Source organism: Otolemur garnettii, unplaced genomic scaffold (assembly GCF_000181295.1).
Source record: "Otolemur garnettii isolate 467f Iridium unplaced genomic scaffold, OtoGar3 scaffold00022, whole genome shotgun sequence".
Classification (NCBI taxonomy): Eukaryota; Metazoa; Chordata; class Mammalia; order Primates; family Galagidae; genus Otolemur; species Otolemur garnettii.
This window is the reverse complement of record NW_003852417.1, coordinates 11,747,444-11,775,150: the sequence shown is the minus strand read 5'-3', so window position 1 is coordinate 11,775,150 and position 27,707 is coordinate 11,747,444. Positions and strand designations below refer to the sequence as shown.

At 37.0% G+C, this 27,707-nt stretch overlaps 1 protein-coding gene across 9 annotated transcripts in view; it reads left to right on the top strand.

The window, feature by feature from the left end:
• Positions 1–24,373, top strand: part of PUM2 (pumilio RNA binding family member 2) — a 97,937-nt gene extending 73,564 nt beyond the window's left edge. For 5 of the 9 annotated variants that reach the window (XM_023511828.1, XM_023511833.1, XM_023511827.1 and 2 more), the window contains 7 exons: positions 15,051–15,318; positions 17,323–17,452; positions 19,331–19,465; positions 22,152–22,289; positions 23,178–23,303; positions 23,533–23,654; positions 24,144–24,373. In XM_023511828.1, the coding sequence (XP_023367596.1) occupies positions 15,051–15,318; positions 17,323–17,452; positions 19,331–19,465; positions 22,152–22,289; positions 23,178–23,303; positions 23,533–23,654; positions 24,144–24,354 (1,130 nt within the window). In that variant the 3' untranslated portion in view covers positions 24,355–24,373. The remainder of the gene's footprint in view (positions 1–15,050; positions 15,319–17,322; positions 17,453–19,330; positions 19,466–22,151; positions 22,290–23,177; positions 23,304–23,532; positions 23,655–24,143) is intronic. The other 4 variants (XM_023511834.1, XM_023511830.1, XM_023511835.1 and 1 more) reach the window with 2 other exon arrangements.
• The last annotated feature ends 3,334 nt before the right edge of the window (positions 24,374–27,707 follow it).

Here is a 27,707-nt window from a genome sequence, read left to right as displayed (position 1 = left end):
TTTTCTTCTAATAAACTTCTTTGTTTTAGTGATTTCTTATTTATGCTTCAGTCTTCATGCTCACAGTAATTAGGTTGATGTGGAACGTTTTGGGTAAAAGGCAGCATGCTGCATTTCTGTTATTTAACTTAGGTTTTGAACTGGCTTGATTTTTTTTTTTTTTCCATAAGTGTACTAAAGTATAATGTGAGCTTTGAACTCTGTGAAATTAGTTTATTCAAAGGTGGCTACCTTGACAATTCATTAATGTTGTGTATTGAGTAAGTAAATGAATGTGGTTGGTTTGCTGTGAATTGGAAAATTTCATAACCTGTCTTCTTGCAATCATAGGAACAAAAGAAAGCAGAATAATATTAACTTTTAGGATCATTCTGTTAAAATTGCTGACTTTTGGCAGATTTAGTCAGCTGCCTCACTTAGAACCAAATATTTAGGTATTAAACAAGGATAGATGCATGCCATTTTTCCGAGTTTCATTTATGGTCAATAATGAAAGCAGAAAACAGTATAAATTATTTTGACTTTTTCATTGAAAATACTAGTATCCTTTAAGAAGTAAAGTTCCTAACAACTGAATAGCATTGAATGGTTTTCTTAAGCACTTTCATATTTATTGTTTCATTTCATTCTGGTTGTCGACTTAGACTGACTGAATATCTTCAGGGAAGATGAGGAAACGAAAGATCAGATGAGCCTAAGAGACTTGCCCAAGCCAGTAAATGATAGAATTGAGGTTAGCATACAGTTCTTATTCCTTATACTATCCTTGCTTTTTCCATTATACTGTTCTATAAGGAACTGAACAGGGGGTATAAAGTAGGTAAATATATTCTAATCAGCCTCTCAGAAACTCATATTTACCTCCCTAGGAGGTTAAGTTAGGCTGCAGATTTTTAGATCTCTTTCTCTATTCTTGTGATTTATAGTACTCTTGTCTGAGTACTATTAAAGTCCCATATTGTATGTTCTCTGAAGTAATATTTGTTAATCTAAGGCAGACCATTTAGAGACTAGCTATAAGAATAGCACATTTAGTGCTTAATAGACTGTTACAGCTTTTCATGATAATGTAAATTAAAGCACAGCTTACAACCTTTAGATAACTCGAAAAGTAACTTATTTGCTGATGAGGAGGAAATGTGTTGTGAAGAAATTGTAAAATTATTCCTTGTATAGAGGATTTTCTCTGATTTTCTGCATAAAATTCATTGGGTTTAGTTGTGCTAGCTTTGAGGCACAGTTATTTTTGCCTTTGTGGTATTTTGTTTGTTTGTTTTTTTAAAACAGAGTCTCACTTTGTCACCCTCGGTGGGGTGCCCTGGCGGCACAGCTCACAGTAACCTCCAACTCTTGGGCTTAAGCAATTCTCTTGCCTCAGCTTCCTGAGTAGCTGGGACTACAGGCACCCACAACGCCCAGCTATTTTTTGGTTGCAGTTGTCGTTGTTTAGCAATCCTGGGCTGGGCTCGAACCCACCAGCTTCACTGTATGTGGTCAGCGCCCTACTCACTGAGGTACAAGCGCCAAGCCTACCTTTGTGTTTTTATTCATGATACTTTGGTAACATCTGTGACTTTGTGGTTATAATGTCTGAGAATGTTTTATCAGTTAATCTCAAATTTAGTTAGCATAATCACTGATTAATGACTAGAAAATACATTTGATTCAGTGTTTTGGCATCAGGATCACTTGGGTTTTAAATACCTAGATAGTATTAATCGAGGTGAACAGTTTGGAAATTATTTCTTTTTATTGGAGCTAGCAAGTCAGTCTTCATATTCCTTAAGTACTTTGTCTTTAAATTCCAGTCCTCAAACCTGTTTCACGCAATAAGGAAAAATTTAACTTTTTAACTTACCATTTATATCTTTTAATTGGCAGTCTAGGTCTTGTCACCCAGACTGGAGCACAATGATGTCATCATAGCTCATTGCAGCCGCCAACTTTTGGGCTCCAGCGATCCTCCCACCTCAGCCACCAGAGTAGGTGGCAGTACAGGTGCATGACAGCATAAGCCAACTAATTTTTTTTAAGAGAGAGCATCTTGGCTCGGCACCTGTGGCTCAAGCAGCTAAGGCGCTAGCCACGTACACCTAAGGTGGCGGGTTCGAATCCCCAGCCCGGGCCCGCCAAACACCAATGATGGCTGCACCCAAAAAATGGCCGGGTGTTATGGCGGATGCCTGTACTCCCAGCTACTTGGGAGGCTGAGGCAGGAGATTCGCTTGAGCCCAGGAGTTGGAGGTTGCTGTGAGCGTGATGCCATGGCACTCTACCCAGGGGGACAGATTGAGGCTCCGTCTCAAAAACAAACAAAAAAAAGCGCATCTTGCTCTCTTGCATTGGGCTGATCTGATACTCCTGGCCTCAAGCAGTCCTCCAGTAAGCCTCCCAAAGTGCTAGGAGTGGGCCAGCCTAAGAAATTGTTTTAATCTACCAAGAATTCGCCTGGAGTTTACATCATTGTGCTATGCTTGTGATGTATACTAAGGATCAAAAAATAGCTCTTGAAATATAGGCTCATATGCTTCATGAGAGATTTGCAGCTTTAGCCAAGTCACTTAAAAATGAGAGCAGCCTAACTCTTAATATGCTATTGCAAAATTGTATCATATACGTAGGGAATATTTTCTGATACAATAGTTTCCTTATGTGAGAAAACGTAGGAAAAAATCCAGTGGGAAAGGGCAAGATCTTTTACACTGCAAGCTATAAAATACTGACAAAGAGGACGTAAATGGAAGAACGTAGGCTCAAAGACTCCTAAGTATTACGAAGATGCCAGCTTTCTACTAGTTGATCTATAAATTTAGTACTATAAATAAAAAATTTTCAGGTTTTAAAAGAAAATAAGCTGATTTTAAAATGTAAATGGAAAAGCCAAACGTAAGTTAGTCTTCAAAGCACGAAGGGGATGCAATGTAACACTGCTAGATACCTATATTTACAAAGGCACAATAACCAAAATTGTGGTATTGACACAAATATAGATAAATAAACCAGTGGAACAGAATAGAGTATCTAAAAATATACCTATTTAGTCACCTGATTTGTGACCAAGGAGCCAGTCCACTGTATAGAAAAAGGATGGTTTCAGTAAGTTGGGCTGGAGCAGTTAATATTTTGACTGTCGGCTTGGCACCTATAGCTCAACCAGCTAAGGCGCCAGCCATGTACACCTAAGGTGGCGGGTTCAAATCCCCCGCCAAACAACAATGACAGCTGCAACCAAAAAATAGCCGGGTGTTGTGGTGGGCGCCTGTGGTCCCAGTTACTTGGGAGGGAGAGGCAGGAGACTCGCTTGAGCCCAGGAGTTGGAGGTTGCTGTGAGCTGTAATGCCACGGCACTCTACCCAGGGAGATAGCTTGAGGCTCTGTCTCAAAAAAAAAAAAAAAAAAAGATTTTGACTGTCGAGGCATTCAAACAAAATGTTCATTTGGTGCGCATGACACCTTTAGGCTTTCAATACAAGATGTCCCTTTGTTGGGAAAGAGGCCACAGGCTGTTCATTTTGCAAATACAAACATATTTCTTACTGTTACAAATGTTTCCTTTTTACCATAAAGAACAAACCGTAGCACTCTCTCAGGGGTCCTCAGACTTTTTAAACAGGGGGCCAGTTCACTGTTCCTCAGACCGTTGGAGGGCTGGACTGCAGGCCCGCGGATGAGTCAGCTGCTAAGCAGGACAGGTAGCAGCGGCAAAAATACCTGGCAGGCCAGATAAATGTCCTAGGCAGGCTGCATGTGGCCCCTGTAATTTGAGGATGCCTGTTCTATATGGTAACAGTTGAGATTGCTGCTATGGCTGCACATCTCAGTTGGCGCGTTTGGTTTTCGTCACTTGGAAAAGACTCATCACTAGTCAAAGTGTTAAATATCCAACCTAGAAGAAAGTGACTTATAGTTAATAAAGTTAGTAAGAGGCATAACAAATTTCTCACCCAGGTTTGTCTTATTCTGTCATATGGTTTCTCAGAGGATCTTTTTGTCTCTAATATCTGTCTGAATAAATTAAAATGATCCTGTTCCTTAAGTTTAGGGGTTTTATTGTTTGTTGTTTTGTTTTTTGGTGGGGGGTGATTGGCTATCACTGCTGGAATGGGGTAAGTTTAAAATCTTAAACTTGGTGGTGTCTGTAGCTCAGGTGGTGAGGGCGCCAGCCACATACACCAGAGCTGGCAGGTTCGAATGCAGCCTGGGCCTGCCAAACAATGACAACTACAACCAAAAGATAGCTAGATGTTGTGGCAGGCGCCTGTACAGGTCCCAGCTACTCATGAGACTGGGGCAAGAGAATTGCTTAAGCCCAGGAGATGGAGGTTGCTGTGCGCTGTAATGCCACGGCACTCTACCCAGGGTGATAAAGGGAGACTCTGTCTCAAAAAAAAAAAAAAAAACTTAAACTTTTTGTGAAATATAATTTTACTCTGTTGTGACTCAGTGGGAAAAGTGAATTTGAATGTTAATGTATTGGCTTCTTTCTGATTGAACACTTGTTAACAATTGACCTTTAACCCAAATTAAATGTTCTTTATTTCAAAATCTTAAAACATTTTATTACTCATTTTTAAATTACAATTGATAAAACTTTAATTTTTAAATTAAAATTGATCCTTAAGGTAAGGATGCCTTTATGTGATGTTTTAAAATGCTTTGAAGTAGCAATTTTTATTTATAATTACTGTTTTGTGGCTGTCTTTTAAATGATTAGTCTCCTTTTTAGAACTTTTACATGTGATCAAAATTCTTGCTTATTAATTCCTTCAACCATTATCAAATACCTACATGCCAGACTGAACTGGAAAATAAAATCATCTTTATCCACTATCATTAAGTTTGTATTTTCGTAGTAAATACAAAAATGGCAGTTACGGCTCGGCGCCTGTGGCTCAAGCGGCTAAGGCGCCTAAGGCGCCAGCCACATACACCTAAGATGGTGGGTTCAAATCCCCAGCCCGGGCCCGCCAAACAACAATGATGGCTGCAACCAAAAAATGGCCGGGCACTGTGGCAGGCGTCTGTAGTCCCAGCTACTTGGGAGGTTGAGGCAGGAGACTCACTTGAGCCCAGGAGTTGGAGGTTGCTGTGAGCGTGATGCCATGGCAGTCTACCCACGGGGATAGCTTGAGGCTCTGTCTCAAAAAAAAAGAAAAAAAATGGCAGTTACAATATGATTGTAATAATGTTGTCTTCTATGCTTTATTTAACAATTATTATTTATTTTTTTAAAGCATTATTATTTATTTATTTATTTTTTAAGACAGAGCCTCAAGCTGTCGTCCTGGGTAGAGTGCTGTGGTATCACAGTTCACAGCAACCTCCAACTCCTGGGCTCAAGCGATTCTCCTGCCTCTGCCTCCCAAGTAGCTGGGACTACAGGTGCCTGCTACAGCACCCAGCTATTTTTTGGTTGCAGCTGTCATTGTTTGGCAGGCCCGGGCTGGATTCAAACCTACCAGCTCAGGTGGATGTGGCTGGCGCCTTAGCTGCTTGAGCCATGGGCTGAGCCTAACGATTATGTTTTAAGCTGGGCTGGTGGCTCAGCTGAGAGGCCGAGATGGTGGTTTGGTTAAGGCCAGCCTGAGCAAGTATGGCGGTCTCCTGTGTGTAGTCCCAGCTATTTGGGAGGCTGAGGCAAGACTTTGAGGTTGCTGTGAGCTTTGATGCACTCAACCTGGGGTGACAAAGTGACTCTGTCTCAAAAAATAATATAACAATAATCTTTTATAAAATCAAACTGATTCTCTTCATTGGAATTATTATATTTGTGGGGGTTTTGGTTCCAGATTTACTGCAGACTGGATTATATTCATTACGTCCAAATTTATTTTTCCCACCAGATTAGGAACAAGAATGCCCAATTTTTTTGTTAAAACTTTAAAAATATTCAGATTTCAGGAAATGTTTGGGTAGTTGAATTTGAGTGCCTGCCTTCCTTCTGTTTTTATTTGTGTGTGTTTGGTTGTTTTTTAAAGAGATAGGGTCTTATACTATTATTCAGGCTAAAGTGCAATGGGTATGCTCAGACTTGATAATAACACACTGCAGCCTTGAATTCCTGACCTCAAATGATCTACCCCCGCCCCTAAGTATCCGGGACTACAGGTAGTTGTTCCAGCTTGTTCTTTGTGTTTTATTGATACATAAATTCTTAAGGATACTGGCTGCTTTATTAAAATAATTTTTTTTAATTTCTGATTAATTTGAGGGTACAAACTTTAATTTGAGGTTACCTGCCGTGTTTGGTGTTTGTTAGGTAAGGTCCCTGTTGTAGTTGTGTCCCAGACCCAGGAGGTGTGCCATATATACTTACATTGTGCCCATTAAGTGAGATCACACCAATCCAGCCTCCCATCATCTCTCCTCCCCTCCCTTCCCCCAGCTTGCATTAAAGTAAGTTTTTCTCTTGTGTGGTGTGTATTAGTTTGTCTGCTGGCATTATATTAGTGTTGAATACATTAGATACTTGCTTTTGATACCTGCTTTCTTAAAAGAATGTTTTATATCTACATAGATTTCTATATTAAAAAGCATTATTTGGCTGTTCCAATCTGTGTGTTCTCTGTTCATTGTATTAGGATCATACTCTTAAAAATACAAAGTTTTTGACAGTCAGCTGTGGATTTTTGTGCGTGTGTGTGAAATTTTGTTTGGGGGGATTAAGTACATCTTTCACAGTACTTGCCCAATTCAGCCTTCTTCCTACTACCATAACAATTACATCATGAGAGTAAATAAGTGTTTCCATAATGTTTGTCTAGGATAAAAATTCTCCGTGTTATTTATAATTAAGCAAATCCAAGATTTCGTAAGGCCCTCTTAGTAATCATGATTTAAGAGAAAAATATGACTCTTTTAAAATTTTTCATCACCCCAGTTAGGGAGGACAACTGACAATGAAATCTCTGCCAGAATATTTAAAAAGAAGTACAGATATAACCTGATGGTTTATTAACTACTACCATACCAAGGAAAGAATTTAGGTCAAATCTAAAAGGTTGATTGAAATACGTGCTACCCATGGTTTCATATTAGGCAGCTAGTAGATGCTTTTCCTACTACTTTTTATTCAAAGGGAAGAGGGTATGTTTTAGGGGGGTTTTTTCTTTGATTTTTAAAAAATAGGTTCTTGCTCTTACCCAGACTAGAATGCAATGGCATGATAGGAGGAGGTTTTTTAAAGTGGTCTCATGTTTGTTGATAACAGAGGGAGAGGTGGTTTTCACTTCCTAAAAACACAAAATTCAGATAATTTTTTGAACCGTTCAAAACTAGCCTCTTTCAGCCAGGCGCAGTGGTTCATGCCTGTAATCCTAGCACTCTGGAAGGCATAGGCATGTGGATTGCCTGAGCTCAGGAATTGAAGACGAGCCTGAGCAAGAGTGAGGCTCCCTCTCTGAAATAGCTGGGCATTGTGACAGGCACCTGTAGTCCCAGCTACTTGAGAGGCTGAGACAGTAGGATCACTTGAGCCCAAGAATTTAAAGTTGCTGTGTGCTGTGATGCCACGGCACTCTACCAAGTGCATCCCAATACAAAATAAATATCTGTTGTATACGTTTCTACTGCTTGTGATCACTAAAAGCAACTTTGATGCCAAGGACATCAAAATGAGACTCTCAATTAAAAATTAAAAAAAACAAACAAGGTTTGGCACCTGTAGCGCAGTAGTTATGGCGCCAGCCACATGCACCAAGGCTGGCAGGTTCAAGCCCAGCACAGACCAGCTAAACAACGACAGCTGCAATAAAATATAGCTGGGCATTTGGTGGGCACCTGTAGTCCCAGGTACTCAGGAAGCTGAGGCAAGAGAATTGCTTAAGCCCAAGAGATTGGTGTGAGCTATGGCACCATAGCACCCTACCAAGGGCGACATTCAAGACTGTGTCTCAAAAATAAATAAATAAAAACTACCCCCTTTGGATGGAATAATAGAAATTGGCAAGGTGATTTATTGATGGGAATGATATGATACTAGCCTGAAGACTATATACAGTTCATATGTAAAATGTAGCCTGTTTAAATAGTTTTTGATGAGGGAAGATTATTAAATATCTTCTGTGGTAATAGTCTCCCTTTAACTTTTTCTTTTTTTAAGTTTAAGCACTATAGACTAAAAGGTAGGATTTTAAAGTTGGTTTTAGTGATCACAAGCAGTGGAAACATATACAACAATTTTTTTTGTATTTTTGAATACTTGATTTATAATTTGCATCTAAGGTTGGCTTTGTCTTGTCATAAAATTTGCCAATTTAAAGTAGCATGTTAATGCTGTTTATATTAGCTATTGAAATGATGTAGAAGATGATTATACCTTTATCATCCCTTTATACCCTTTAGGGGTACTTTGAATTTTAAAATTATTGTAGCCTTGGTCCTTCCTTTTAAAATTATTGTAGCCTTGGTCCTTCCTCCAGCAAATTTTTTGCATCCTTATATGGCAGTTACTGTATATAGTTATTAATGATAGAGAACTTTTATATAGTATACCTCATGTAATTTCAATCATTTTTCAGAGTTAAGAATGGCCTATGGCATTAAATGTTCTCCAGGAAACATAGCTGAGTATAAGTGAAAACTTTGAGTGAATTATTCAAGCATGGTGGTTAAAAAAAAAAGTTCAGTCTAATTATTAGCTATACTTCCTTGAGTAAATTACTTAGATTCTCAAAGCCTGTTGTCTCACAAGTAAAATGGAGGTAGATTATTAAGAGGATAGATACCATGCTCATATAGTACTGTTACAATAATGTGTCATAAAATAATAGTGCAAGCACTTGCAAGTGTAGAGAGACACAAAGATTTTACTTTAAATGCAGTATTTACATGCAAAAACTTTTAAATCCTTAGAGAAAATGAAAAAACCCACGTTTGAGCATTTATGTATTAATCAGGAAAGAAATATTATCTTGTACCTTCAGTCAGTTACAATATTTCTGTCCTGTATTATATTTATTTCAGCATTCACTGTGTGTATGTACTGTATTGCTTAAACAAGTAACATGAAGTATTTCATATAGCAGATGACTAATAACTTCAATTTAAAAAAAGACATTTACACTATTAGGTCTAGGGCTACTGTAACAAATTATTACAACTAATGGTTTCAAACAGAAATTGATTCCATTCACAGTTCTGAAGTTCTAAGTTTGAAATCTTAACTGTCAACAGGACCATGCTCTGAAGGCTCTGGGGAAGTTTTTCCTTGCCTCTTTCTACTGGTGGTTGCTGGCAGTCCTGGATTTTCCTTGGTTTGTAGGTGCATCACTCTAGTGTATGCTTCCATTGTCACCTGGCATTCTTCCTGTGTGTCTCTATATCTAGATTTTCTTTTTCTTCTAAGAACATCAGTCATTGGATTAGAACCCACCCTAATCTAGTATGACTGCCCCATGTTTACTTGATTACATCTGCAAAATCCCTCTTTCCCAGTAACTTTACTTTCACAGACACAAGGGATTAGAACTTGAAGATAGACTCAGCACCTGTGGCTCAAGTGGCTAAGGCGCCAGCCTGGGCCCGCCAAAACAACAATGACGGCTGCAACCAAAAAATAGCTGGGCCTTGTGGCAGGCGCCTGTGGTCCTAGCTACTTGGGAGGCTGAGGCAGGAGACTCACTTGAGCTCAGGAGTTGGAGGTTGCTGTGAGCTGGGATGCCACAGCACTCTACCGAGGGGGATAGCTTGAGGCTCTGTCTCAGAAAACAAACAAACAAAAAAAAACTTGAAGATAGCTTTGTTGCAGGACATAATTCTACCCTGTATTATCTGAACTCTTGTTTCCCAGCTCTAGGTCCCAATCTTAGCCAGTTGGATAGAAGCTAGAAGAACTTTAAAGCACATAATAGAACCTCAACTGGTTGGCATATATAGCATTTTCAGAAATGACTTTTTAGAGGACGTGGTTCAACACAGTATAGTATTTTATGTAAAATTTGCCTATCACAGTGTTCGGTGCAGAATAGTCAATAAATATTGAATATTTTAAATTTTTAAAAGTATTTTAAGAATACTTTTTTTAATTGTGTATAAGATTAGAAGGCCATGTTAATATACAGATAGTAAGCTGAGTTAGACTTGAAGATGGTTGCCTTTTTTTTTTTAAACAAAGTAGTAAGTTACTACATTCCATGGACCTTCAGAGTGAAGCATGTAGTATAAACTAGGAGTATTTAGAAACATGTAACCAAGATTCGTGTGCATATTGAGAAGCACTACTATAAAGTGTTTCTCCCACTTTTTAGCATTAGGTTTTCCTATTAAAGCCAAGCAACATACAGAGAGATGTAGTAATAAGTCATATTATCCATGGATATTACAGTCTACTCTTGAGTGTTAGAATACTTTTTTAAAAAAGTAATCTGGCTCAGTGCCTGTGGCTCAAGCGGCTAAGGCGCCAGCCACATACACCTAAGGTGGCAGGTTCGAATCCAGCCCGGGCCCACCAAACAACAATGATGGCTACAACCAAAAAATAGCCGGGCGTTGTGGTGGACACCTGTGGTCCCAGCTACTTGGTGGGAGGCTGAGGCAGGAGACTCACTTGAGCCCAGGAATTGGAGGTTGCTGTGAGCTGTGATGCCACAGCACTCTACCCAGAGGGACAGCTTGAGTCTCCGTCTCAAAAAAAAAAGTAATCTGAGAAAAAATACTCAACAAAAGTATTAAGTAGACCTCTTTATGGACTAGAAATAAGTAAAGTTAATGCTATGATTTAATTGTCCTCATTTTAGACTTTTCCCAGCTACTCATCATATCCCTTTGATTCTTTGCCTGCTGCAACTAACTAGTCACCTTCCATTATCATCTTATGTAGTGAGATTTCCAGAACCTTCCCTTCTGAAACAGGCTCTTAACTAGCTGCCCGGTGTTGTCTGGCCTCTTGTTTCCCAACTCAAGCAGACCTCAAATCCATTTATTTTCATTTTTATTTGTTCATTAGTAGTTGAAAACCTAGGAAGTGAAGCCTTAAGTTATCTTGATTCTAATTCATTAGCCTCCAGACATTGCTATCAGAATAGTCTTCAGGTAGATTGTTTAAAAAGATTATCGAAAAGTTATGTTTTGGCTCGACACCTGTGGCTTAAGTGGCTAAGGCGCCGGCCACATACACCTAAGATGGTGAGTTCGAATCCAGCCCGGGCCCACCAAACAACAATGACGGCTGCAACCAAAAAATAGCCTGGCATTGTGGCGGGCGCCTATAGTCCCAGTTACTTGGGAGACTGAGGCAGTAGACTTGCTTGAGCCCAGGAGTTGGAGGTTGCTATAAGCTGTGATGCCACGGCACTCTACCCAGGGGGACAGCTTGAGGCTCTGTCTCAAAAAAAAAAAAAAAAAGTTATGTCTTGACTAAGGTTCAGGTATCTATTTTTAAAGTATATCTGTATTTGATAGATTATCTATCATTCCAAATTCCAGGGTAGGAAATAATGAAATGTAAAAGCTAATCAGATTTCTTTATTTTTGGTTGTCTAAGTTATGTTTTTCTTCTTCCTGTGTTTTTCCCAATACAGTCTGCCCTCCTGATCCACAAGTTTGGCATCTACAGAAAGTCTTGGGATGCAGGACCCACTAATAAAAAGGGCCAATGACTATAGCACTTGAGCATACACAGATTTTTATTATCTTATAGAGTTCTGGAACCAGTCCCCCACAGATATCAAGGGAGGACTCTACCTTTTATCTTTTTGACTTTTGATATTTAATAGTGAAGGTTTCTAAAAGAATGAACATCTTTAAAAAATTAATGAAAACTTATAAAATCTTACTATTTTGAGTAGTAAAATTATAAGGTGTTTGCCCTTATTGTCATGAGTGAATGTGAAAGATACATTTGTAAACAGCATTTAAGGGTGGTGCACTGTTGTATGATGAACTCTGGCTTAAGAGTCTGAGTGATAATCCACATCCCTTTTAGACCATAGTGACTTCATCTGTGAAATTATAGTATTATCTACACTTCCTAAATATATTCCTATCAAGCAGTGGTTAAGAAGTGGTAAATTATAGTGGGGACCAAACAATGAAATGAAAGGACCTGTAGCCCTTTAATGCATTTTTTTGCAGAACATACCTGCTTTTAGCCTGCCACCAACAGAAGTATGAATATGGGTAACTTGTTTACTTTTAACTAATTTTGGAATAACTTATGACTTAATGGGAAAATGGCAAAACTAGTTAAAAAAAATCAAGGATCTCCTTCACCGGATTTGTCAGGTGTTTTTTACCACATTGGCCTTAACCTTTCTCTCTTCTTTTTGCCACTCCACCCAACTACAGTTATTTTTTTTCCTCATAAATTTTGAAGTGAAGTTACAGGCATGATGTCCCTTATTCATAAATACATCATTGTATGTTTTTTGGAAAGTCAGGAATTTCATATAACCACAATTATCAAAATCAGAGAATTAACACTGATATACTAGCAAGTCAGCCAGCTCTATTCGGTCGTTGTCAATTGTTTCACTGATGTCCTTTATAAGAAAGGGAGAGAGATGGATTGATTTGAGGCCCATTTGAGAACTACGTATTACATTCGTTTGTCATAGCTCTATTTTTTTATTCTTGAACTGGTTGTCAATATTTTTGACTTTGACATTTTTGAAGAGTATAGGCCTTTTTCATAAAATGTCTCTTAATCTTCAAAGAGGTTTTGGATGACCTGCTTCAGTGTTGAGACAAATTTAAAATCTATATTACATACTGGCTTTTATTTTGCTTATTTACTTTGTGTAGAAAGGTATCCTGTCCTGGATGACATTAATTATTCGGTTGGATAATTAGGAACTTCGTTTTAGTTCCGAGAACTAAAAGTCTTCAGTAATTTTTAAAACTCAAAGCAGTTCAGTATTATTTGATGATTGTTACACTGATGGTACACCAGTTTAGCATTGGGAGCTGCTAGAATAAAAGCAAAGAATATCTAGATGGAAGAAACTCCCGCTAAATATTGGAAGGTACCAAATAAAACGGGCTTGGTCATTTCCTAGGGTAAGTATGTATATTGAATTTGGTGTTGAAAATCTTTATACCTATTAAGGATAAGAGTAGGCCTTATGTTTGAGGTAGTGATAAGCAGTGGCATAGAAATTATAATGAATAAGGGAGAGAAGATCAGCACTTAAGATGATACTACTAGGAAATCTGTGTGAGAAGTCAGTTTGAAATAATGACTTAAAAACTAGGTTCAAGGTTTTGGAGGATGCGCTCTAACAGATGCAGTATAGGTTTTTATCATAAAGTGGCACCATCAAATGGCTTTTGAAAGGAAAAATATAATTGGTGATGTATAAAAACTGATTGGAATGATAAGCAAAACTCTTACCCCACAAAAAGGACATGGATATTAGAGAAAAACACTGTGGCAATGTGGGACACAGTACTGCCCAATTGTAGTAGTTGTAGAAATCATCTGAATTGTATTGTTAAGGGATCAAATAGGCTAGTGAGCATTTACTGTTATGAACAGTTTATGCAACTTATATTAAAAAAATGGGGAGTGGAAGATTTGGTAGTAATGAGATATAATTGAAACACTGAACTCTTCGACATTTTGAACATTGTGCATGGGTGCTGAGATAGTTATGTGGAACTGGAACAAATAAGCATTTGCTTTTAGTGATTTTGGTGTATAAGATGGCATTTTAAATTACACTTTTTTACAAGATCTTTCCGGACTAAGCCATAGGCAGTTGATGCTACATAAAATGTGCCCTCTAGTTGTCATTCTGTAAATATTTGTATGTGCCCACTTACTGTCTGCTAGGTGTTATTATAGATGCTGGATATCTAATGCATGTAATTAAACGTAATATAGGGTGTCCGTAAAGTTTGTGTGTGATTTAAAGTAGTTTTAAATTCTAAATTGCACCTGAATTTTATGGACACTCTGTATTATGACACACTGGAGAAGGAGTTGGAGATTCAAATAAATAAATGTATAGTATGATGGATATAATGCAGAAAAATTAAGGTAGGGCAGTAGGGACAGAGAATAAAAGAGGAATGCCCTAACCCGGTTTTCCCTCTAGGATTTTAACTTATACTGACTGCTCCCTGTCCTTGGAATTCTTTTTGGCCTTTAATAGCTTTGCACTGACAGTGTGTCCTTGGGATCAGCTATACCCTGTGGCCTGGATTGTACTATATATAATAGCACTACTCCACATAGAATTAATAGCATACAGCTGGTGCTTTTTGTTTTTCTGAATTACTAAAATCTGCATTTTATAATTGTATATGCATTTTTCTTTTTTAAAAGGACACTGTCAAGTACTTTTAAACTGTTATTTGTAATAAAAACAATTTCTTGATTATGTTTATTTTTATTTCTATTGATTACCCTCCAATTTCCTCATTTCAAATTATATGTTAAAGAGACTTTTTATTCATTTAATAACTGCTGTTTATTACTACTATTTCTTGTCTGCAAAATAAAGCATTTTTATGGCGAGTATTTTCAAAAAATTTTAAAAATATTTTTATAAAATATTGTATAACTTAGATTTATCTGCTATTTTGAGTCTTTTTTCTTCAGCTAATGGATGAACTAAGAAATGATTTGTCTTTACATAGAAGTATATATGACTTAATGCACTTTTAATATTTTCCCCAAAAGTATGGATTTGACACAATGTTATTTCATTAACTGCAAATAAATTTTAGTCAAACTTTAAATGGCTTAAAATCTCAGTTTGCTAGCTAAACTTGCTTGTTAATGTAACTAGAGATTTTGTTGGTTGTTTCTATATTCTGGTGTTGCTTTGAGTTCATTGATATTAGATCTTAAAATTACATTTTAGACTAAGCTGCCAAAGAACAAGTAACAGGTTTATTTCTCTTGCTTTCTGGTCTCTTTTTCTCCATAGGGCCACATACATTAAGCATGTGTTTGAGATTCTTTTCCTTTTCAATTTTATTCTCCTGTCATAACAAATAGGAATTAGTGGGGGAATATTTCTTTATTGATTGAATTTATAGATTAAGTAACTTTTATGAGAAACAACTTTCAAAAATATTTGCTGACCACAGCTACTTTATTGTAGGAGGACTGACAAATGGTAGTGGTCGATATATCTCTGCAGCACCTGGAGCAGAAGCAAAATACCGAAGTGCTTCAAGCACTTCCAGTCTGTTTAGCTCCAGCAGCCAGCTCTTTCCTCCTTCTCGGCTTCGGTATAATAGATCTGATATTATGCCTTCTGGCCGCAGTAGATTATTGGAAGATTTCAGAAACAACCGCTTCCCAAACCTTCAACTTAGAGACTTGATTGGACACATAGTTGAGTTTTCTCAAGACCAGCATGGTTCTAGGTAGGTGATATTTTCTACTATTTTTATGGTTTTGCAGTTTTCTTCTGTGAGAATATTTTTATAACAAATGTAGCATTACTTGCTTTTTCCACTTACTTTGATTACATTGGCTCTGAATTACATTTGTACACTTGAGTTTCCGGATGAGTTTATCTTAAAAACAATAGCGATGTTAAATCCTTTTGCGTTGCTTATAGGTTAGTATTTAGAGTGACTTGGCTTAGAGCAAAATAATTTCACGTTCCTACAGGAAAATTTGGTGCCTTTTTACATTAGATAGAATGCTTGAGAGATACAAGTGAATTAGCATTCTCAAGATAGGAAAATAGAATACTAACCCATTAATAAATTTAAGATTTTTTTGTGTGTGTGGTTTTAAGATAAACCAGAAAACAAATTTTATTTCCCCCCTTTACACAGAGTCATGTGTCATTTAACAAAAGGAATATGTTCTAAGAAATGTGTTGTCCTGCAAACATTATAGAGTGTACACAAACCTAGATGGAATAACCTACTACATACTAAGGCTTCATGTTACGGTAGCCTATTCCTCCAAGGCTATACAAACCTATATACATTATGTTACTGTACTGAATATTAGAACATCATGGTAAATGTTTATATATCTAAACATAGAAAATTTCAGTAAAAATACAATATATAAAATAAAGGGTACACCTGTTTAGAGCCCATACCATATAGAGAACTTACCAGACTGGAAATGGGTTTTGGGTGAGTCAGTGAGTGATGAGTGAATTTGAAGGGCCTAAGACATTAGTGGATATTACTATAGACTTATAAAACTGCACCTCAGGATACACTAAACTTCTTCTAAATTTTTTCCTTTAATAATAAATTAGCCTTAGCTCACTCTAACCTTTGTTTAGATGAAGAGCTCATAACATTTTTACTTCATAAAATTTAAAATTTATTTCAATTGTTGATTCTTTGATAATACTTAAAATACAAACACATTATAGCTACACAAAAATATTTTCTTCCTTCATATCCGTATTCTTTAGGCTTTTGTCTGTTTCTAAACTTTTTGTTAAGAACTAAGTCAAAGACATATTTGTCTCGGCCTACAAAAAGTTAGGCCTAGGCAAATGAAAATCATTATCTTCTATATCCACATCTTACCCCTAGTAGAACTATAGTCCCCAATCCTTGGGTTGTAGATGGTTACTGGTCTGTGGCCTGTTGGGAACCTGGCCACACAGCATCATAGCCTAAGCTCCATCTCCTGTCCCACCCTTCCCCACCCCCCACCCCCAGGTCTATGGAAAAATTGTCTTCTATGAAACTGGTCCCTGGTTACTGACTAAAATTGCTAATCAGTAGGATTTTATCAGCTCCAACTAATCTTAGGGAACCACCATACTATATGCCTTTTATCACTGATCAAAACACTGTTATGCAGTACATGACTATAGTTGGAGATTGCTTAAAAGCAGCAAGTGAACTTCATATCACTCATAGCAGTTAGCTTAATTTATTTGTGTTGGGTGAATTTTATTTCTTTTATTATGTTCTGAAAGTAGATATTTAGTAATTTATTGTGTATTATGAAAAATAATGAACAGCCAGCAAAAATTTTGTAATTTTCTTTTTCATTTATTACACCATAACTGAACTAACCTAAGAAAGATAAACATCTTTATGTCCAGGTTTTGTGTGGGTCTAACTAGTAAAGTTTAAAGTATTACAAAGAGGGGCGGCGCCTGTGACTCAAAGAGTGGGGTGGCGGCCCCAGGAGGTGGTAGGTTCAAACCCAGCCTGGCCAAAACTGCAAAAAAAATATAAATAAATAAATAAAGTATTATATAGTAATGTTTTATAACTTTTGTCCTTCTTGTTGTCTATAGTATAAAGAATGTTAATTATTATCTTTCATATTAATTATTTGGGTATATATGTAGGAGGAGGAATGTAATACTTAAGAGTTAAGATTTTGCAGACCTTGTTTTCAACTTACCGTCATGGCATTTAAATTTTTTGCCATAGATTCATACAGCAAAAGTTAGAGAGAGCTACTCCAGCTGAGCGACAAATGGTTTTTAATGAAATTCTACAAGCAGCCTATCAATTAATGACAGATGTTTTTGGCAACTATGTTATACAGAAGTTTTTTGAGGTAAGCATATATGTTGCCTGATAAAGATTTTATATATAGATATATAAATAACTCTTAAAACTCAACAGCAAAAAGACAGATAACCCAATTAAAAAATGGACAGAGGACTTGAATAGATATTAAAGATAATACAGATAGTCAATACGCCATGGAAAAGTAGCATCGGGGTGGCGCCTGTGGCTTAAAGGAGTAGGGTACTGGCGCCATATGCCAAAGGTGGCAGGTTCAAACCCAGCCCCAGCCAAAAAAAAAAAAATGTAGCATCACAGTGAGATACCACTTACTTGTACTATAGAATGGCTGTAATCAAAAAGAAAATGTCTAGCATGGTGGCTCATACCCATAATCCCAGCTCTTTGGGAGGCTAAGGCAAGAAGATCACTTGAGGCCAGGAGTTCAAAACCAGACTGGATAACACCTCTAATAAACTAAAAAACAGGCTTTGTGGTGGGGACTGTATAGTCCTAGCTATTTGGGAGGCTGAGACAGTAGGATTGCTTGGCTTGAGCCCAGGATTTGGAGGCAACAGTGAGTTATGATTGTACCACTGCACTGTGGCCTGGATAACAGAGAAATCCTACGTCTTAAAAAAAAAAAAAAAGTAAAATTTTTGAAATATAAAATAAATGGAAAATAACTTGTGTAGGTGAGTATGTGAATAAGTTAAAATCTTTGTACATTTCTGGCAAAAATATAAATGGCACAACCAAGCCAAAAAAGGAATGAAGTTCTGATAACATTCTATATATGGATGAACCCTGAAAACATAAAGTGAAATGAGTCAACCACAAAAGGACAAACATAAGGTTCCACCAATATGAAATATCTAGAAATAGAAAATTCATGGAGACATAAAGTAGATTTATGTCTAGGGGAAGAGGAAAATAAGTTATTGTTTAATGGGTATAGCATTTCTGTTTGAGGCCCTGGGAGAGATTTGGAAATAGTGATGATAGTGGCACAATAGTGTGAGTGTAGTTAATGCTACTGAATTACATACTTTAGAAATTTAAAATGACACTTTTATGGAGTATACATATTGTATCCCAATAATTTTTTTTTTTTTTTTATAATTTGAGACAGAGTCTTATTTTGTCACTCTTAGTAGAGTGCTGTGGCATCATATCTTACAGCAACCTTAAACTCTTGGGCTGAAGAGTTTAAGCTCAACCTCCCAAGTAGCTGTAACTACAGGCACCCACCACTACACCCCGGTATTTTTAGAGACCAGGTCTCGCTCTTGCTCAGGCTCGTCTTGAACCCATGAGCTCTTTCAATCCACTCACCTCAGCCTCCCAGAGTGCTAGGATTAAAGACATGAACCACTGCTCCTGGCCCTAAAAAATTTTAAAGATATGAGCCTACCTTAAATGAAAATCTTTATGCTAATCCTAATGAATATTTGAAAATTAAGTTGTTGATAACAAGTCTTAGGTGAACCAGTTAATGAATTATTATTTGGATTTATGAATGTGTTTCATTTTGTAATTTAGCTTAATTTCAGTTTATAGTTATAGTTTCAAACATAGTTTGAAGATTGAGAGATTTTTACTGGTCTGAATATATGGCTTAGAAGTTTATGTATTAAAGATGAGGATTTTTATGAAGAATGAAGATGTTTACTTTTAAAGATGGTTGTTCCCCATGTATAATAACAAGGAAATTTTAGGTAGTATGACTTAACAAAAAAATAGTTAAATTATTATTAGAAATGTCTCCAGGTCTGTCTTAATTAGCTTTTTCCTTAATATCTGCTCCCTACGTAATTACAAAAGGTGTTATTTTTAAAATAGACTTAATGGACTACAAACACTATATCATTCAAGTTTAACAAAGTAATATGGTCACTTTTATTAATACTATATTCTTTTCTGTCAGTTTGGGAGTTTGGATCAAAAGTTAGCACTGGCAACTCGTATTCGCGGTCATGTTCTACCCTTAGCCTTGCAGATGTATGGCTGCCGTGTTATTCAGAAAGCATTAGAGTCTATTTCATCTGACCAGCAGGTAATTGTAAGTTAAGACAAATTTTTGTATTATTTCATTTTTAAATTACTACTTTATTTTATAACCTTGAAATGAGCAAAATATTTCTACTAGACTAAAATATTTTTTAAATGTGTCTCAAATAGCACATTACTAAATAAAAGTTACAAGGTAGATCATTTCTAAATGAAAATATTTCAGTAGCTACTATGTGCTAAGCAAAGTACTAAAGATGGCTGGTCTTGCTGTCTCTTGCTTATTTGATTTTCTAGAATAGCAGTTCTCAACCTGTAGGTTGAGACCCACAGGAACTATATTAAAGGGCCACGGCATTAGGAAGGTTGAGAGCTACTGTTCTAGAATATCAGAATGCATTTTACTGTTTCTGGTGTTTATTTGAATTGTATCTAATGTTTCTGTTATAAGAATAAAATTTTTATGGAATATTAAGTAACATAAAAAATTACAGAAGGAATAAAAATTTTAGCACCAATAGCATTATTGTATTCTAGCTAAATATACATATGTAAATTTTTTTGAAATTAACTCCACAGAAAAGTAACCTAAGAATAATATACTACATTCTTGGGTAGAAAGTCTAAAATTAATACAGGATTAATGCAATTTCAACCATATATTTGTGTACTTTATTTTTTGGTAACTGATTAAAATAATTTTTAAAATAATTTTAAATAGAGTAGAATATTGAGATTAGGAAGTAAGAATAAATGCTGATCTACCAAGTTTTTAAAATATACTATGAAGCAACACTAGTGGGATTCTTATGTAAGAATCAATAGATTTTAAATATGAAATTAATAATCCCAAAGTAGATGTTGTTTATACATGATTTATATATTATAATGAAAACATAGGACGGTGCCTGTGGCTCAGTGAGTATAGACCAAGGGTGGCAGGTTCAAACCCGGCCCTGCCAAACTGCGACAAAAAAATAGCCAAGTGTTGTGGCAGGTGCCTGTAGTCCCAGCTACTCGGGAGGCTGAGGCAAGAGAATCATCTAAGCCCAAGAGCTGGAAGTTGCTGTGAGCTGTGATGTCACAGCACTCTACCAAGGGCAACAAAGGGACACTCTGTCTCAAAAAAAAAAAAGAGAGAGAGAAAACATAAAATAGTGAAGAAAATAAATAATTATTTCTTAAAAGATAATGGCAGTTAATGTTGGAAATAGATCAACTTAACTCTCATACAATAAAAATAAATTCTAGAATTAAAAACAATAGTAATGGGTGGGTGGATGGATGGGTATGTATGTGTGCATGTGTACACATTAATCACAGCATTAATTATCTGTAAGAATGTACATTATTCTTCCAGAGGAAATCCTGAGTTTTAATGGCTGGGCAGGGTGCTTCATGCCTGTAATCCCAGCACTTGGGAGACCAAGGTGGGTGGACTACCTGAGCTCGCGGGTTCAAGACCAGCCTGAGCCAGAGCCAGAGCGAGACCGCATGTCTAAAATTAGCTGGGCGTTGTTGCCAGCACCTGTAGTCCCAGCTACTTCGGAGGCTGAGGCAAGAAAACCACTTGAGCCCAAGAATTTCAGGTTGCTGTGAGCTATGACTCCATGGCACTCTACCAAGGGCGACAAAGTGAGACTCTCTGTCTCAAAAAAGAAAACAAAAAGAAGACCTGGCTCGGCGCCTATAGCTCAACCGGCTAAGGCGCCAGCCAAGTACACCTAAGGTGGCGGGTTCGAATCCCCAGCCCGGACCGCCAAAACAACAATGACGGCTGCAACCAAAAAATAGCCGGGCGTTGTGGCAGGCGCCTGTGGTCCCAGCTACTTGGGAGGCAGAGGCAGGAGACTCGCTTGAGCCCAGGAGTTGGAGGTTGCTATGAGCTGTAATGGCATGGCACTCTACCCAGGGGGACAGCTTGAGGCTCTGTCTCAAAAAAAAAAAAAAAAAAAAGAAGACCTGAGTTTTAGAGTAATTGAAGATTATGTAACAATGAAGAAAGAGAAACAAGTCTGGTTACTTAAAAGCATAGGATTTCTCTGCCACAGTGTCTTAATAGGATTCCTTTGCATCTATGACAAAATGTAATCAAGAGTGTCTTTGGGGTAAAAGACACTTAAATGTGAATACTTTAGACTGAATATGTGTGCTCCATTTCTGCACAGTGCCATTTTTATTGCTCTCTTTAGGCACACAGATTATCATGTCATTGTTAACAGCTAGTACGTTCTTCAGTATAAGAGCATTAGAAAGAACAAAAACGTACAGCAATAATTTCTTTTCTTAACAGGAATAATAACAAGCTATGTGAAAATCACATAGACCAGATGTGCTTAATCCCTTATCTTTTTTCTGTGCACTTAATAGACTTGCACAGCCATTAAAAAAAAATTACTTTGGAGGGGATGCTACGTAGGGCAAAACCATAGAAATCTGAATTAGTTGTATTGGTTTACCAATTGTTAAGGATTAGTGAGTGATGAAGCAGTGAAGACAGCCTAACTATGGCATATTCAGCACCATTAGGTTAATTTAGCATGTATTGTTTACTTTATAATCCTCCAAAATATGTTTTCGTAATTTCTACCTTTAGTAGTTTCTGCGAATTATACTTAAAGGGAAAAAAACTTAAGCCTCTATATGTTAAAATATATATAAAGGGAAAATAATTTTTAGTACTTTTGTATAATTTTTTTATTGAGGTAGTTATTTAAATGGCATCTTCTCTTTTACAGAGTGAAATGGTAAAGGAGTTAGATGGTCATGTTCTCAAGTGTGTGAAAGATCAGAATGGAAATCATGTTGTACAAAAATGTATTGAATGTGTTCAGCCACAGTCACTGCAGTTCATCATTGATGCTTTCAAAGGACAAGTAAGATTGAGTTTGGGGTTCTAATTTGTTAGGACATTATTTTAGAATTTTTTATGTTAACACAGTTTTAATAAGTCACAAGATAATATAAGATAATAGGACTTGCATATAAAAACTGAAGACTAAATAGTAAATGTGCCTTAGTTTTTCCTCTTACATAGAGTTAGTAGATAGCTTCCTTTTTTTGAACATGCAAAATATAGACATACAGGTTATGATCACATTATTTCAAGAAGTAAAGGTAATCGCTCTTAGTATTATAAACTTAGCAATGTTTTCCAGATTTCCTGGGAGGGTGGAAGAGGAAAGAAGACTTAAAATTATACAGCAGTGTTTTTCAATCTTTTTTATCTCACAGCACACTTATTAAATTTCTATGGCACATTTATATTGATCAAAAAAAAGAGTAAAAGAGTAATTGAAAATTATGTCTTCATAATTTTAGTGTGCTTTGAACTTCTTTCAAATTTAATTTAATTAATCTTTTAAAACTTTCATGGCACACCAGTGTGCCAGAGCACACTGGTTAAAAATCACTGCTATATAATAACACAGGAAATACATAGTAATTAATGATTAATATGTAGTAATTAATGACATTTAATTATATGTTAAACTACCTTACCTCTTGTCACCCATTTATTCCCATTATTATGTACCCTCAATCTTCTGGTTAGGTTCCTTTTAAATTCTTTTAGCTCCTAAATTGTGAGTGCTCCTTCCTCCCCACATGCCAGTCTTAGCTACCATGGTGCTCATATTGAATGTGAATCCATCACCTTTCTATTTTAAACTAATTCTAGGTGTTGTCAAAACCTATCTGCGTTATAGAACTATTGAAAAAAATGTCAGAGAATACAAATTCTAATTTTTTTAAATTGTCTTAAGGTATTTGTGCTTTCAACTCATCCCTATGGCTGCAGAGTAATTCAGCGCATCCTAGAACATTGTACTGCAGAACAGACCTTACCTATCTTAGAAGAACTCCACCAACATACAGAGCAGTTGGTACAGGTATAAATTACCTAATAACTTGAAATATTTATATATTTTTGGTAATTGTTAATCATTTTTCAAAGAAACTTACTATTAAATATTATATAGAAATAGGGAAATAAAGCCTATTGTATTCTTCTGACTATATATCAGGTGTTTAGGCAAAAATAATTCATTATCTTTTTAAAGAGTAATCATTCTTAAGGAATGACTTAAGATGAAGTAATTTTTAAATATTTGTCCTTAGGATCAGTATGGCAATTATGTTATTCAGCATGTACTGGAACATGGTCGACCCGAAGACAAGAGTAAAATTGTTTCTGAAATCAGAGGAAAGGTCTTAGCCCTGAGTCAACACAAATTTGCCAGGTATTGCTGTATTTTCTAATTCCAGGGGTTAGTTCTTTAAATTTCTTGGCTTTTATTAGTAAGCATAGAAGTACATTTAGAATGTATCATTTAACGGTAATCTTTTTTGGTGGTGTTTTTTTAGCTCATATAGATGATTTTTACTTTTTTAAAATCTACATAATGAATTTGTTTTGCTGAAATATATGTTCTGTTTTTGAATTCTGTATTTAAAAAATCATTTGTCTCCAACACCTGTGAGGAAATGCACATTTATTTAGTACAAGTTCTTGAAAGTCTCAGAACTTACTGATGACCCAGTTTCCTTTTTTTAATTAGAGTTTTGTCCTATGATACCAATTTCTGATTTAACAGCAGTCATAAAACAAAAGAATCCTATCTTGACTCTTCTTCTGTTTACTAAATCATTGGAGTAGATACTTTGAAAAGTCAAGGAAATTTTGGTGCAAATAAATTAACAAAATTTTGTTTAACAACTTTAAATTTTAGCAATGTAGTAGAAAAGTGTGTTACTCATGCCTCCCGTGCTGAGAGAGCTTTACTGATTGATGAAGTTTGCTGTCAGAATGATGGTCCTCACAGTGCCTTATACACCATGATGAAGGACCAGTATGCCAATTACGTGGTTCAAAAGATGATTGATATGGCTGAACCGGCTCAGAGAAAAATAATCATGCACAAGGTAATATTTAGCCCTTAAATAGATAACTCAATTTATTGGTGACTTCAGGCTACACATTTAATTTCCCTTGGATTTAATTTCCTTATATGTAATAACAGAAAAAAATTAAAATCAGTAGCTAACCTTTGGCAGACATTGGTATGGTTTCCACTTTTATTAAATTGTTAAGGTAATCACATTGATTTCTCATCTGTTTACCAATGTTTAGCATTGTTCTTCCCCCATCTTACTTAACTATAGTTACCCTGGGGGCTGGTTCCAAGAACCTATCCCTCCTTAACATAAACTGGCATAGTATTTGCATATAACCTAGGCTTATTCTTCCAGACACTTTATATCATCTTTAGATTAGTTATGGTTACTAATACAATGTCAATAGTTACTATAATGTATTTATAATATAGGAAACAATGACAAGGTAAAAGTTCAGTACAAACTTAACCTTTTTTTTTAGATGGGGGCGTTACATATCACTATATCACTATATTGTTTAGTATGGTCTCAAACTGTTGGGCTGAAATAATCCTCCCACCTCAGCCTTCCAGGTAGCTGGGCCACTTTTCTGTTCTTTTTTTTTTAAGTAATTTAAACTTAATATTGGTTTTAACATGATAACATTTTTCTCAAGAGAATTCTGTGTTGATTTCTTTTTGAGTAGAACTAACTGCTAATGCTTCCCCTTTGGTGGGCTGTTTTCTTTCTGTACTATGCTAGAATCTAATGATTCTTAAAGAAATGATCTATTGCAATAGGAATTTTTTTTTTTTTTTTTTTTTTGTAGAGATAGAGTCTCACTTTATTGCCCTTGGTAGAGTGCTATGGCACCACACAGCTCACAGCAACCCCCAATTCCTGCGCTTAGGCCATTCTCTTGCCTCAGCCTCCCAAGTAGCTGGGACTACAGGCGCCTGCCACAACGCCCGGCTATTTTTTTGTTGCAGTTTGGCCAGGGCCGGGTTTAAACTGCCATCCTCAGTATATGGGGCCAGCGCCCTACCCACTGAGCCACAGGTGCTGCCTGCAATAGGAGTTCTTTTTAATATTCTAATATTCTTGCCCTTATTTAAACGTGTTCATTTAGGAAACATGAAACAAAGAATATAACCTCTTTGGACCTCTCCTCATATAGAGAGTAAAGGATCTCTCTCTCTCTCTCTCTTTTTTTTTTTTGAGACAGCCTTAAGCTGTTCACCCTGGGTAGATGCCGTGGCATCAGCTCACAGCAACCTCCAACTCCTGGGCTTAAGTGATTCTCTTGCCTCGGCTTCCCAAGTAACTGGGACCACAGGTGCCCACCACAACGCCTGGCTGTTTTTTGGTTGTAGTTGTTGTCGTTGTTTGGCAGGCCTAGGCTGGATTTGAACCCACCAGCTCTGGTGTATGTGGCTGGTGCCTTAGCCACTTGAGTTATAGGTGCCAACCTGAGAAAATGATCTCTTAAGCTCTAGTGCACTGCCGGTTGTAGTGGCTCATAACCTGCTGTAAGCCTAGCACTCTGATAGGCAGAGGCAGTATGATATCTGTTGCTCAGCACTTTGACACCAGCATGAGCAAGAGCAAGATCTGTCTCTACTAAAAATAGAAAAATTAGCTGGGCATTGTTGGGGGGGGCCTATAGTCCCAGCTACTCAGAAGACTGAGGCAGGAGGTTGAACTCAGGAGCCTGAAGTTCTTGTGAGGTAGGCTGACACACACTGGAGCATGCTAGCCCGGGTAACAGTGAGACTCTGGTCTCAAAAAAAAAAAAAAAAATCACTTCCAGCTAGAAAAGTGTTTTGGCTTTCTGATTTTTAAAATTCATCTTTAACTTAATGTACTAAATTTTCTATCTGTTGTTTAACATTTCTGCTTATTTTTAGTAGCTATATTATTTATTTCATAACCAATATCATATTTATGACATTTGGATTGTCCCTAATTCTTCATTATATTTAAATCATGCTTTGTACAAAAGGTTTTCACAATTACTCTGATAGAATAAATTCCTGGATATAGAATTGCTCGGCAAAACATTATTGTTAACATTTTATGTTTTAATAGATACTGCCAAGCTGTGCTCAAAATATCTTGTACAGTTTTAGATATCTATCTAATATAAAAAGAATGCATATTTTACCATACCCTCAGTTTTTATTACTTAGGAATACTTTGCTGGTTTGGCAGAAAAGGTAATGATAATATGATTCTTTAAGAATAGTTGGCTCAGCACCTGTGGCTCAAATGGCTAAGGTGCCAGTTATGTACACCCAAGGTTCAAATCCAGCCTTGGCCTGCCAAACAACAATGACAGCTGCAACCAAAAAATAGCCAGGCATTGTGGCGGGGACCTGTGGTCCCAGCTACTTGGGAGGCAGAGGCAGGAGACTCGCTTGAGCCCAGGAGTTGGAGGTTGTTGTGAGCTGTGATGCTACAGCACTCTACCCAGGGGGACAGCTTAAGGCTCCTGTTTCCAAAAAAAAAAGGGGGTTGGAATTTAATAGTTCACTAGTTGTTAAAACTTTCTAGCTGGGCATGGTGGCTCGTACCTACAATCTCAGTACTTTGGAAGGCCAAAGTGGGAGGATCGCTTGAGACCAAGAGTTTGAGACCAGCTTGAGCAACACAGCAAGACTTCTCTGCAAGAAATAAAGATTTGGGGGGGGGGGCAGTGCCTGTGTCTCAGTGGGTAGGGCGACGGTCCCATATACCGAGGGTGGCGGGTTCAAACCCAGCCCCAGCCAAACTGCAACAAAAAAATAGGCATTGTGGCGGGCACCTGTAGTCCCAGCTACTTGGGAGGCTGAGGCAAAAGAATCCCCTAAGCCCAGGAGTTGGAGGTTGCTGTGAGCTGTGACGCCACAGCACTCTACAGAAGATGATAAAGTGACACTCTGTCTCTTAAAAAAAAAAATCTTCTTTTTAATTAGTCAGGCACAGGGGTGGCGCCTGTGTCTCAAAGGAGTAGGGTGCTGGCCCCATATACCAAAATTGGTGGGTTCAAACCCAGCCGTGGCCAAAAAAAAAAAATAGCCAGGCATGGTGGTATATGCCTGTAGTCCCAGGTACTCAGGCTGAAGCAGGAGAATCTCCTAATCCCAGTAATTGGAGGGTACAGGAAGCTATGATCACACTTCTACAGTCCAGCCTTGGTGACCTGCTGTGTTTCAAGCCTCGGTTTGCTTATGACATAGTTTAAATGTTATGGTTTGTTTATTCTTTGAACAATTTCAAGAGTATATATTTGGAGAGATTGAGATTGATTTCCTTTTGCAAAATAGCTTTCTTTGGATTTAAATTTTTTTTTTTTTTTTGAGACAGAGCCTCAAGCTGTCCCCCTGGGTAGAGTGCCGTGGTATTACAGCTCACAGCAACCTCCAACTCCTGGGCTTAAG